Source organism: Pleurodeles waltl, chromosome 9 (assembly GCF_031143425.1).
Source record: "Pleurodeles waltl isolate 20211129_DDA chromosome 9, aPleWal1.hap1.20221129, whole genome shotgun sequence".
Classification (NCBI taxonomy): domain Eukaryota; kingdom Metazoa; phylum Chordata; class Amphibia; order Caudata; family Salamandridae; genus Pleurodeles; species Pleurodeles waltl.
In genome coordinates this window covers 394,333,859-394,347,514 of record NC_090448.1, presented here as the reverse complement: position 1 = coordinate 394,347,514, position 13,656 = coordinate 394,333,859, and the positions used below count along the sequence as shown (strand labels likewise).

The 13,656-nt window shown below is 41.3% G+C and overlaps 1 protein-coding gene across 1 annotated transcript in view; it reads left to right on the top strand.

Moving 5' to 3' along the window:
- MAJIN (membrane anchored junction protein) overlaps window positions 1-13,656 on the top strand; it is a 378,916-nt gene that overhangs the window by 13,262 nt on the left and 351,998 nt on the right. Inside the window, exon 2 of the mRNA XM_069207529.1 lies at window positions 1,081-1,185. Within this exon, the coding sequence (XP_069063630.1) occupies window positions 1,085-1,185 (101 nt within the window). The 5' untranslated portion in view covers window positions 1,081-1,084. The remainder of the gene's footprint in view (window positions 1-1,080; window positions 1,186-13,656) is intronic.

The window sequence follows — 13,656 nt, the reverse complement described above, 5'->3', positions numbered from 1 at the left end:
GGGGTATCCTTTACGGATAGAGCAGATTGTGACACGTGCCATGATGCCTACTCTGAACAATTCTTTATATAACTTCACACCTGTGTAGCAAAAGTGGAAGGATACCGGGGGCAGGCGGGATGGGGGGAGTAGAATCCCTACCAAAGTACACCCTGACATTATACATATATACAGTGGCACTTTCACATAGCATATACAGCTTAACACCATAACTTCCTCTCTTCCAGGGAATATATTGTCTGAAAACCAAACGGCTCTTGAACAAGACCAGAGGCTCAGCCATAGATGTATCTCTCCCTGGAACATTGATCTCTGAGAAATAATCTACTAAATGGTCATGGACAGAGCAAATCTTGAAGAGATGGACACAATCAGGGTGATCTTGGGGCAATGCTGTAGCATTATTCACAAAATGCAGGAACCACCACAGATGCAAGTACCATTATTGACTCATAGTTGCTGGAAATGTAGCAGTTGCCATCAAGGGACTAGTATACCAGTATAAAGACAGTAATGGCTTCCTCATCAATCTCATCAGGAAAGTTAAACCCCAGAACTGCTTAATCTCATGGAGATTCGTGAGAGTCCAGCAGGTAGCTCATACCACCCCCTCCACCCCCTCTCCTCCTCCCACCAGTAGCCCGTGGGGGGGTATGAGGTGGGCTGGGGGCACACAGGCAGAGCTCCAGTGCTTACTCTGTGGGAGGGGTGGGTAGCTAAGACTTGCTGGATAGGTCCTTAGCACCTGAGCGTCAGTGTTGAGGACTTGTCTAGCTTGTCCTTAGCATCCAAGGAGTTTAACAACAATAGAGGACAAAATCATAAATTGACACAAGACCTGATTTATACATATATTTTTTGTTTCAGCCAAATCTTTATATAGGTAACTAGAAATATTAACTTGAGTCAGAAATATTGGAATAATCAAAATACAGATATGTGCACCATTACAATAGATGTTTACTTTGCTTTGCATCATTTGGTGTGTTATTTGCATCCATCAAACGCCTGTGAATAGTTTAGTTTTTTCTCATATTTATATTGTTACTGTTTGTATTTTAATGGTTTCTTCTTCTTCAGAGAAATGCCATTGAAACCGTTCACGTATCCACTTCCTGAAACACGATTCCTTCACGCTGGAACAAGTGTTTATAAGTTTAAAATCAAATATGGCAGCAGTATCAAGTAAGTGCCTGTTTTAATTTGAATTAACTAAATGTATACAGCTGCTAAACATTGCTGCTAACTAGGTCTTTTTCATACATTTTGAGGAGGAAAGTTTAACAGTTTTTTCCCTCCAGTTCAAGTTTTTTCCCCAACCCCTTGAGGAAAAAAGCGAGTTTACAGAGTCTAAGGCTTCTGCGTTGCTTTGTTAAACACTTAACCAGTACTTTAGGAGAAATGTACAAATTGCCACAAGACATGCCACAGCTGCATCCGTCTCCTTGTGTTTTCATTATTCTTCGAATAAGCCACTGGGCGTCCCTTTGGATGCAATCAGCAAATAGAGAGCAGAACATACCTGTAATGGCTGCAGCTCGCATAAATAACAATCTTAATTTGAACAGGAACAGTTCTATTCCAAGTGTGGAGGAATGGGCAATTGTTTCCAACCTTGGATTGTAAAGCTTGGGGTAATACCACACTCCTGTTGCACCCTGAAGATTTCATCAGCTGAATATTCTTTTGAAATCTTCGGATCGGAAACTGGATAGAAATTATGAATTACTATGGAATGGTCATGGTAATTCTGATTCTTGTGGTAATTCCATCATTTTTCAGGATCCCGCTTGAAACTGGTAGGTAATTCTGCATCCTTAAATTCGGTATCTCAGTAATTTGGAATGCAAAATTTCCTAGGACATCACAGTGCTGGACATTCGACAGGTATTACTCGTCAGCATCAGCTATATCGAGCACATGAGAAAATGGCTCGCTGAGTACATGCCAGTCAATAGAAACAATGAGTCTGAGGACATTATCTGGGACTCTTTGGAATCTGGAATTAGAGCTGAGACCACCAGCTTTGGTTTATATTATCAGAGAAAACAGTCTAATAAGATTAGAGGTCTCTAGGTCAAGCTTTCAAACTCGAAACACAACATATGAGGCTGATTATGGAGAAGCGGAATGACCATGAGCTGTTGCAAAAAAATAATTGTGGCTAAAGCTATGGTCAATAGTTATATCAACAGCTCACTCGCAGAAAAATACCAGACTTATAGGGCTGAAAGCTATGAGTGTGGGGAGAGCGTTGGTAGGTGATTGGCCTTTTGCACCCGACAAAAGGAATCGAACAGGTGTATACAGTCTGTACTAGACAGGGAGAGGGGGTCTAGCTGGTGCACCTGAGACTATCATTAGAATTTTGAAGAGGTGCTATAAAGAACTCTATTAAGAATATACAATTCCCCAGTTAGATCGGCTGGAAGCCTTTCCGGATGAAGTGAAGATAAGCTAGCCAAAGATATGGCAGATATCTTCTTGGCTGCAGAGTGGAGTGGGGGTAGCCCCAGCTTCATGGTGGGGAGGGGACACTAATATTGTGTCCCTTTTTTTTTTTTAAAGAAGGGAGAGCCCTTTACAAATCCTGGGCCGTACAGACAAATTTCTCTAATTAACAACAATGCTAAACCCTATTCAAAGGTTTTGGTGATATGTTTGCATAATCACATGGCTAAGTTGGTCTCCCCCTGGCCGCACAGGTTTCTACCTGGACGGGGAACAACAGGTAATAAAAGGTGAGCTATTACCCTGTTTGATGTGGCAGAATCTCTTAGGGAGTCACTAGCCATGATCCTGCTCGTTGTAGAGAAGCCTTTAGATAGTCTTGTGGGAATATCGTAGGGAGGTACTTAGATGTAAAGGGTTTTGTATTAGCTTTATATATAAGAGTTATAAAAGCTTTATACCACACCCCAACGGCTAGGCTTCAAATAATGGGGAAAAAGTTGAAAAAAATTGAAATAAGGAGAGTGGTTAGACAGGGATGCCCTTTTTCACCACTTCTATTTGCATTTTATATTGATCCTTTTATTAATGGGCATAAGGGGAATGGATACTAACATTTTGGCATATGCCGCAGATATAGCGGTTTGGGACTTTCTGGGTATCTTCTAAATAAGGGGAAAACCCAGATAGTATGCACCAATGACTTCAGATTTTGTGATGGCAGGCGAGTAGAAAGTGGAACATATTTAGGGGTCCGGGTCACTGCTGTAGTGGACAAAATCATAGGTATAAACTTCACCACTTGTGATGAAAGTCAGGCAAGACTTAAGAAGAACAAATAATCTGCAAGTAACATTAGCTGATAGGTATAACATAGTAAAAGTGAGCATACTCCCCAAAATTCTGTATTTATTCAGGGCAATACCACTTGAGGTAGAACCATACTGGTTGAAAAGAATCAAGCCTATCGTTTTAACTTTATCTGGTGGCATAAAAGAGTGCGTCAAGCTCTATGATATCTGGCGCTCCCCAAATAAAGGGGTGGCTGGGCAGTACCTAACGTTAGGTACCACTAATAGGCATATCTTCTTCAGTGTATGGGATTCTTATCACAGAGAAAGGGAAGCCGCTGTAGCCGGTCGGCAGTACCTTCAATATATGAATTGACTCTTGTGGAAGAGGCCAAAGGATACTTTGCCAGGATATATCAAGTGCACCTATTCTAAGAAAGTCAGATTCAAAACTGTTAGCGTGGCCTTTAAAATTTGGGAGTCACTTAGGTAAAATCAGGTTTACCAAGTATAACAGATGTACTCCATTATGGAGATCATCTATTTTCCAAACTATATTACAGGGTGCAATATGTAGGGCTTGGGAGCAGGCAGGGGTTTTCAAGATGGGAAACCTTTGTAACCACAATCAACTTTATTCAGTTGCTGACCTGCAGTAGAAATTCGAACTGCCTCAGCAACATTTTTTTTTCAAATATTTGCAGGGATTTTATATCAAAGCTGTGCAAGGAGCAATTCTCTGTGGCCAAAATGTAGTTGCTTTAATTTTTTAACGGGCACTAAGGTAGCTGATATATATATATATATATATATATATATATATATATATATATGCCCTGATAGACACCGCACCAGACGATTTGCTTAGTCAAACAGAAAGATAGGACAGTAGATTGGGGGTTACGGAAATTGATTTACAGAGGTTGCTGGAGCTGAGCTCAGATGTGTTGTTGACAGCAGGTCTGAAGAGTCAGCACTATATGACGGTGTTTAACCTGTATTATACCCTGGCCAAGGTGTTTACCTGGAATAGGAGATCAGATGATAAGTGGCAGTATTGTGAGGAGAGGCCAGCCAATATGGTACATATGTTCTGCTCCTGTTCAAGATTACAGTCATTAATAGAAGGAATTAGGGCCTTTCTGGAAGAGGCATTAGATAAGAAGGTGGAGGCGACCACTGTAATATTTGGATTTGACTGAAGTTACAAAGGAATAAGGTAAGGCTCTACTTCATAGTTTTAGCAGTAGCTCGTTTCATTGTAGCAGCAGCTTGGCCGAGCCCTGGCCCCCTAGCAGGTCAACAGTTGCTCTCCTGACTCCTTAATACATAGACTTTGGAAAAGCCCTATATAATTTAAATGGTAGGAGAGCAAGGACATGAGCAACCCGGATATGGCCACCATTAGCAGAGTTGTTAGAGCACAGATTTAGAACTGGGGATTGGACCTTGTAGTATGGAGTTAATAGCATGGCCGGAGATTTAGGAGAGGTCATAGGGGACACGGTGGCGGTCGGACCGCCATGGTCGTGTCCGAATTACGGACAGTGGAATGCACGACCGGTGCTGCTACACCCGCTGCACCGCCATATTGCTGCCGGCTCCATTAGGAGCCGGCTGCAATGTAGAGACCTTGTTTCCGCCTGCCGGCCCAGCAGGGTACTCAAATTAGGGCCAGTGGGGTTCAGGCTGCTCGTGTGGCCTGATGGCAGAATGACATAGTGAGGGCCTTAGTCATGACCCATGGTGATGTATCTTATAAATGATTTTGTGTTTGTAAAGCACTGACCTGTGAAAATGCACTTTATATGAATTGGTGGGGGAACATGAACATCTTTTTTTTCTATCAAGGAGGGAGTCTAGGGGCTCCGTTAAATGCAATTCTGTTTTATCAAGCTATTTCTCATGCTATTTATTGAGAACTGTACAGTATGAAGCACATGGTCCAAATGTATCCTAATTGTACTGGCATGGGTGGCAATTTACAGTTTATTTTTCTTCTGATGAATGCCCTGCAAAATTAAATTCTTAAAAAGACAAATCACATTCACCTGACAGCAGTAAACTTTGGAATAAACATAATGTGGAACTCTGTGGAACTCCGATCAACATTTGTTTTGCTGTAGTGCTCAGGTGCTAGATCGTTTACCGCAGGTACATGTAAAGTGTTTAAATGTCAGGACACTGGTGAAGTAATGTGTTTCCCAAGCGTCAAATACCTTGTTTAATATCAGTGGGAGTAAGACACTTGAATTTTGGGCATTTTCACAAAAACACAAAAAGAAAGGGTTGTTGCTTTATAGCATAGCTTTCTCCTACAGCAGATAATGTGCACTGTAGCACATTTTGTCTGCCTGTTTAATCCACCAGTGTTTTTTTTTTTACAAATACTGCTCAGTTTTTGGACCTTTACTGTGGGTGAGTCCCACTATCTGTGTCCCACTCATAGTAAATTCACAGCAGTTGGACTGAGCTTGCCTACCACTTGTGTCTTCCTTTTAAGATAAGGTTGCTGAGAAAAGCTAGGGTCAGTGCACTGAGGTGGTTGCATGTGAACATGGGAACACATGTTCAGGGTTCACATGGGAGACTTCAGTTTGTGCACAACCCAGTAATTGAGCACAGGTATCCTGACACAGAAGGTATTCGACAGGGATTGTTGCTGACCTGGGGTAGACCTTATAATATAAATAGGCATAATACAGTAGGATGCACCCCTTTATAGGCCAAGAGGCTTGTTGGAAATGCTCCTGGTTTCTAGGCCTGGTTACCAGGAGCAAAATGATCCTAGGAGGATGGAAACTGTCCCATCTGAATCAGCGTTAGGCATTTTTAAAGATGTGCACTTTTTAAAACATAAATGAGATAAACAGGCTCATAGTACTCTGCCATACTTGCTTGGAATTCCCCCCAGGGTAGGCCCAAGCTTGCGGGTCAGCCCATCATTGTTTAATTACCCCCATTGGGAAGGGGCCCCACTCCTCATGCTTACTCTCTGTCCACAATGGCCCCACATCTCCCCAATGTCCGGTGTAACAAAGAAGAAGCCTTGTGAGTGCAGAGCTGGATCATGGAACCCGGTCAGACCGCCATGAAAAGGCTAGTGGAGAACACACTTATAATCAGCACGGTATCCCTGACTTCAGCGTCGCAGTAGCTTATTACAACCACGACCATCGTTATCCCGTTGGGATCACTGATCCTGGCGGAGACGGTGGTCTTTTGGCGGTCCGACCTCCAAACTCTTAATTTGATGGTTGGGCCGTCAAAGCCGCGGCGGTCCGGACTGCCACCTTGAGTCTGGCAGTCTACGGACTGCCAGACTCATAATTAGGCCCTAAGTCCCCTTATGGATTATTTCAAAGAGAATTGGGTTGCAGACTGCATTGCTCTGGACACAGACACCATAACAGATTTGAATGTCTGACAGCTCTTTGGCAAAGGAAGCCAAAAAAATGACACAGTGTAAGGATGGCACAATGCTTTCCAATCCACACTAGGCAGAACCCAGCCTACATTGTATACATTTATAGAACTATTACAAAAAGAATAAAGCTGCCAGCTTCAAAGTATGAATGGGGTAATCTATTACTCAGATTGCACCTAAACTTAGCAAACAAACCAAAAGAATGTACATCATGCTACAATGTAGAGTCAAAGGGCCTAATTACGAGTCTGGCGGTCACTAGACCACCAGACACACAGTGGCGGTCCGGACCGCTACGGATTTGATGGTCCAACCGACAAATTAGGAGTTTAGCGATTGGACCGCCAAAAGCCCACCCTCTCTGCCAGGGACAGTGTTCCCAACGGGATTACAGCGGTTGTGGTTGTAATCAGACACATTTGTCCTGAAGTCAGCACTGCCATGCTGATTGCAACCTTATTCTCCATCAGCCTTTTCATGGTGGTCTGACCACCGTGAAAAGGCTGGCAGAGAACAAGTGCAGCGGGTCACAGGGGCCCCTGCACTGCTCATGCCAAGGGGGTTCTCCTGCTCAGTACCCTTGAAATGCACACTGCTGTGCAGACAGTGTGCATTTCAAGGGTGCTGGTGAGTATCTGCTAGTCAGCCTAGCAGGAAAGTTGTAATGGGGCTGGTAGGGAGATCACCAGCACTCTGGCAGTCTCTTCGTAGAGATTTTGGAGGATGGATGTTTCTGTCCGCCAAACTCCTAATGACCCCTAAAGTCTTCATAAACAGCAAAGGAGTTGATTACTTAGAAATAATAGCCAGAAGCATAATATAAGATAAATAGCAACCTACAATAAATCTGTAACAAAATCTAACCGAACATGGCTAATCATTTGTTATATTAATAATAAACATAATATTTATTTAATTGGTCTAAACATTGAATAGAACTCCAATCTTAAATAAGACGGATATAAAAAATAAAAAGTATCTACATGAGCAATCTAAATCTCACCACCCAGAAAGGTCAAAGAGCAAACTCAATCCTTCGCGTAAAGCAAATACCACACATAAACCACACATTCCCAAATAACAATCACATCATATTTCCCCAAACAATAAAATATAACATTTTCCACGCAAACAAATAAAATAAATACGATTTACTGTTCTCTAGCTGTACATCCTCCTCTGTATTCACATAGTCAAAAATAATAAGCCACCAAAAACAGGGAACATTTTTTTTTTTTTAAAGCAGAAAATAAACCAATCCAATAGAGATCTCTTGAAGAAATCCAATATATCTAGGAACAATAAAAACATGAAAAAATGTTTAAAGAAAAAAAGCTCCTGGACACCTGAATAAAAAGGAAATTAAAGTTGAAAATATTGGTTTATTATAAACCAAAAGTAATTTCCTTTAAAGGAAAAAAAATGTAAATGTCAATGCCCATAGGACACGTTTGTAGACAAGAAACTGTAAAGTAAACAAGAAAACCTACCCACAAAAAATTACATTTCCAAAAATACATATATATAACACTTCATCATAAAATATGTAATATAACACAATATAACATAACAATACATTACTGAAACACTGTACGAGACCCCAAAACTAAACACCAGTGGAAAACATTACTATTAATACACCTAAATGTGCAAACAACCCACAGACAACAATATAACCAAAGCCTAGACCTCTCTCCCGACCCTCCTACCCTCAAAACACACAAAACCCCCTTTAAAATGGACTTCCCTGTTCTGATGAATAGCAGCACCATAACATGACCTGGATCCCGGAAAATAAACTAAAAGTGCGCTCGGTCCTGTGGCTCTGGGGAGATTTCTTCGGGGAGGGATGGCTTGTGGCACTCCGGGACCGACACTGGATGACGTAGGAGATGTGCATGGCATGTGAATCTGCAGCACCACATGCCACGAACAGATGTACACTGGGTAAGTGACATTTTCCATATATGTGTATATTATTCTATGTTATTCTGTGCTTAACATGTTTATAGGTCATTGCATAGCTCCTAGATAAGTTGTTATATTAGATACTTATGAATCCCTGCTCTCATTTTATATACCAAATCTTTCTACTACTTTCATCACCTAAATAACCCTGCCTAAGCTCTTCCCTCCTCTTCCACATCTAACTCACCCAAACCTCAGTTTACTACCATGATCTCCCAAACAACTCTACTAAATTCTCCCTCATTTATCCCACCTTTAACTCATCCAGAACTCCTCCTGCTACTATGATCTCACTAACCCTTTCCACAGGCTCTTCCCTCCTCCATCTCCCCTTTACTCATCCCAAGCCTAAATCCTATTACTATAAACTCCCAATTAACACTTCTGGATTCTTCCCTCCTCCCTCCCTCGATCACTCCAGTCAATCCAACTAACAAACTCACATATCCGCGGCTCACTTTAACTCATAATAATACTAAAACTGTACTCATTTTTCCCTATACTAATCCACCACTAATTCCTTTTGGGTTCCGGAGTAGCGTGCTACTCATCGAAAAGCACCTTGACGCCTTGTCAGGGGTAGTAAGCGCTATATAAATACTATTACAATTACAAATAGACTCCAAAATAAAAGGTAGCAGTAAAAAAAGGCCACTAAATGAAACTGAAAAAAGACTATCTCCCCATATAAATGAATGGAAAATAAATTATAAATGTTCAATAAATGCTTTAAATTTTTTTTAAAATGATTAAACCTGTAAAACATCTAGAAATGTAAAATGTATTAAAATAAATTAAAGAATAGTATAAAATATATAGTTATTTAATATATACTGAAAAAAGTATGCACAAATTATGTTAAAAATGTATCCAAATATAAAAGTTATTTTAAAAAAAAGAAATATATATATATATGTTTTAAAATAAAAACATGTATATTAAACTTTGAAATCATGAATAAAATTTGAAACGTTACATGTCTTTATCATATAGAAATATGTAATTAATGTGATTTATTACAAACATAACAACTAACTACTTTTTATTATATTTCTAAACACCAACGATACTAATTAAATAAACTAATTCTACTTCATACAAATACGTTTTAAACAAAGCATTTCACACTGACGTTATAAAATAAAATAATCACACTCTTCCATTTTTAAAAAACGATTGAACACTAAAGCGACTGTTATTATTCCTACTCCAATTAATACCAAGTTGGGGAAGGTATTGGACACTGAAGGGGTGACATTTACTAATCCCACTCCAGTGTAAATCAATTTTGAGACGGTATTAGAACTTAAAGGGGTGACATTTACTATTCCCTCTCCAATCTAAACCAATTTAGGGAAGGTGTTGGATGCTAAAGGGGTGCCATTTACTATTCCGACTCCAATCTATACTAATTTGGAGAAGGTGTGGACACTAATGAGGTGGCATGTACTCTTCCCACTCTAATGTAAGCCATCTCGGGGAAGGTGTTGGGCACTAAAGGAGTGACATTTACTATTCCCACTCCACTCTATACCAATTTGGGAAAGGTTTTGGACGCTAAAGAGGTGACATTTACTATTCCCATTCCAATCTAAACCAGTTTGGGTAAGGTGTTTAGCATAAAAGGAGTGGTATTTACTATTTGCATTACAATCTAAAATATTTTATGCAAGGTGGTACGCACTAGTAATTTAATATACACAATCAGTTCTCCATTCTCACACTTAAATTACAAAATAAACTAAAACTTACTTAAACACACTAACCCAAACCACAAACCTAAAGATTCATAATTAAACATTTATATGTAAAAGATTATTTTTTATCACTATTAATAATGAATATATTTTAAAAATATTTACTACCATTCATAAACTTTAAGCCATAAAATGAAGAATACCTGTTAAAAGTTAACAATCAGAAAAAGTAAAAAATATATAACATTCATTTCTAAACAAAACATTTTATTTTTTAAATTAATTTAAAAAAGTCAAAAATATATTCCCAACAGAAGTTATCCAAATATTAAACATATTACAAATGTGATTATGGATTTTACTATCAAATGTTTCTTAAATAAACCAATAACATATATGTGTACACCAAAATATAAAGGTATGTATCATTATTTTTTTTATATATTTTTTCTATTCAACTTTTCTCAAAACACAGTAAAGTTACATTCTGTGGGCAGAGCATACATTTCACATATGTAACACTGTACTCCCCACGATATTCATTGTCATTCCATCATCTTAGGCAATGTCCTTATGCCACCCTTCTCATTATCAGAGATACAGGGCGTCATTACGACTCTGGCGGTCTGACATTAACACGCTGTGGTTACAGCTGCCAAAAGACCGGTTAGAGATACACAGCTCAGACCGCCAAAAAACAGCCAATTTCCCAAAACTGCCAAGACACTGGCAGACAGAAGAAGGTGGTTAGACCGCCAGCACTGCCAGCCCGACAAAAATCTACTGATCTAATTACAATCTACAAATCACGGGAGCGGTTCTTCCATGGTGGAAAACCATTGGTGGTGCCAACCACTGCGGTCTGAACTCACATCAGTCAGAACACTACCACATTTGATACTTCGATACTTTGAATACTCCACACATTCACACACCCAACACACCTACACACTGCACTATAAAACACACCTTTACACAACCCACAATCTTTTGCAACCAGAACGCCATTCACAGCCAGAGAGTAGCCAAAAAAAGAACTAGCTAAACAAACAATAGAACACATTACACTCAACACGCATCCCACATTTGCACAACATACACAACACACAGTTTACAAAACCACACAATACACAACAACCGTCACCCACTCAGATCACAGCACCTACCCTCATCACAAACATTTATTATACTTTTGTTCACTACCTCACCGTCTTTACCACCACTACCATGTCCGCACAAAAACATCCATGTTTCACCGATAATGAGTTGAGGGTCATGGTGGACTTTAAATTGTCAGGGCAGAGCCATATTTACTCAGAGCACAGGCCTTGCAAACATCAATAACCAGGAAAATGGAGTTGTGGCAAAGGATAGTCGACAGGGTGAATGCAGTAGGCAGTTACCCACGCATAAGGGAGGACATCATGAAGAGGTGGAAGGACTTCAGTGGGAAGGTTCGTTCCATGTCATCCAGGAACCAGCTGGTGGTTCTCAAGACTGGTGGTAGGCCCCCTTTATCCCCCACAGTTCACGTCATAGGAGGAGAAGGTCTTGGACATCCTGCATCCTGGGGGTTTGACAGGAATTCTTGGGGGAGTGGAGTCAAGTAAGTAACAACATTCATATCACCAAACAGTTTGTCATGCATGTTCACTCATCACCTTTCCCCACCCCAATGACCAAACCACACACTCCGCCTGTCCAAATCTCCAAATGCCCCTCACTGCCATGCCACGTCAAGTAAATTCACCTTGGGCCACAGAGTTTTGGAAGGGCGTGGGAAGTCCTAGGAACTGACAGCACTACAACTCCCAGAAGGCACTGTTCCAACACTGACAAAACCAGAACTATGCACTAAATTTGAAATGTCTTGCAAGTGAAACTAACAATCAAAGTAAACCAACCTGCATGGTCCACCATTCAACAGTTCATGACAATGACAGCCATGCAATGGCCCACTACAAGTACCATTACAAGCAAATCACAGCTACTGCTGTGTCCCATACCAAACTGGACTCAGAGAAAACATCCCTAACAATGTTATATACTCACCTGGGGGGGCGGTATACCTAAATGGCAAACTGGACGCACTTGCAGTACACATAGACAGAGGCCCAGGATAAAATGTAACACCAATTGTTTGTGCCAGCTCTGATACCATTGTGCATTGTTCAGCATGTAGTTGGCTCAATGATGCCATACACCTTACTAGGAGAGAAATGTACATTGTCATGCCTTCACTCAACCAATATATGAGGTATTTGCAGCCATTTAAACACCAACATACCCTAAGAACATGGAGAATGCGGTATGCTGTTGCAAATCTTTGTGTCCCACATTGCGCGAACCCAGATTAAATAGCAGCTGTCATTGTCATGTTGGGGGATCATGTAAAGGCAGTGTGTGCATCTGACATACTATGTCTAGATGTCTAATTTATACATCATTTGTTGTATCACTTACACCAACCGTGTGTTCTTCTCCTACAGGTAGCCTTGTAATTCCCAACATGGAGAGGAAACCAGAAACAGACACTACCCCTGCGGATGAAGGCCCTAGTGTGAAAAACAGCCCTGGATGTCTGGACACTGAGGACGAAGCTGTGCCATCAGGGATACCTGGTCAGTCAACAACTGTCAGTCTCGCCCTGCCCACAACAACTCCTCCCAGCCCTGTAGCAACTACATCATAGGCAACTGTTCTCCCCTAAACCTGCGTCCCAATGACAGTCTCTCCCATTGTGTGCCCCCCAGTACCGGTACCTGAGTCTCCTCTTGTCACCCCTCACAATGATGGTACTGCCACCAATGGGAATGGGCACAGGTACGTGGGGGTTAGGGTGCATGGGAGGGATGTGTGGGCCAGAGTACGGGGGCTCCAAAGGACACAACTGACCAGGAAACCATCTCCCAAGACTTGCAAGCCTATTATAGGGAGATCGGGAGATCAGACAGCTGGAGAGGGACAACCTTCAGGAAGCCATGCAGTAGTGGTAGGCCCAAAATGCCATCCTGGCTTCCATTGCTGGGGTGCTGAGGGATATCAACACTACCCTGAGTAACTTTGCCACCCAACCTCAGGCCTCTTCCTCTAGCCGTGAGACATCAGGCCCTCGACATTTGGCTCCTAGTGGAATTGAGGCCCTGCCAGGAGAAGGGAATGCCCCTGACACCCCACCCTCTGTAGCAGAAGACGTCCACCCAGACATCCAGAAGAAGCAGATGCCAAGACTAAACCCACTGCCAGGAAGTGAATCTCGCCTAATTGGATCCCCTTGTGTGTGACTGATACACCCTGTTGACTGTTCTGATACCTAACTTCA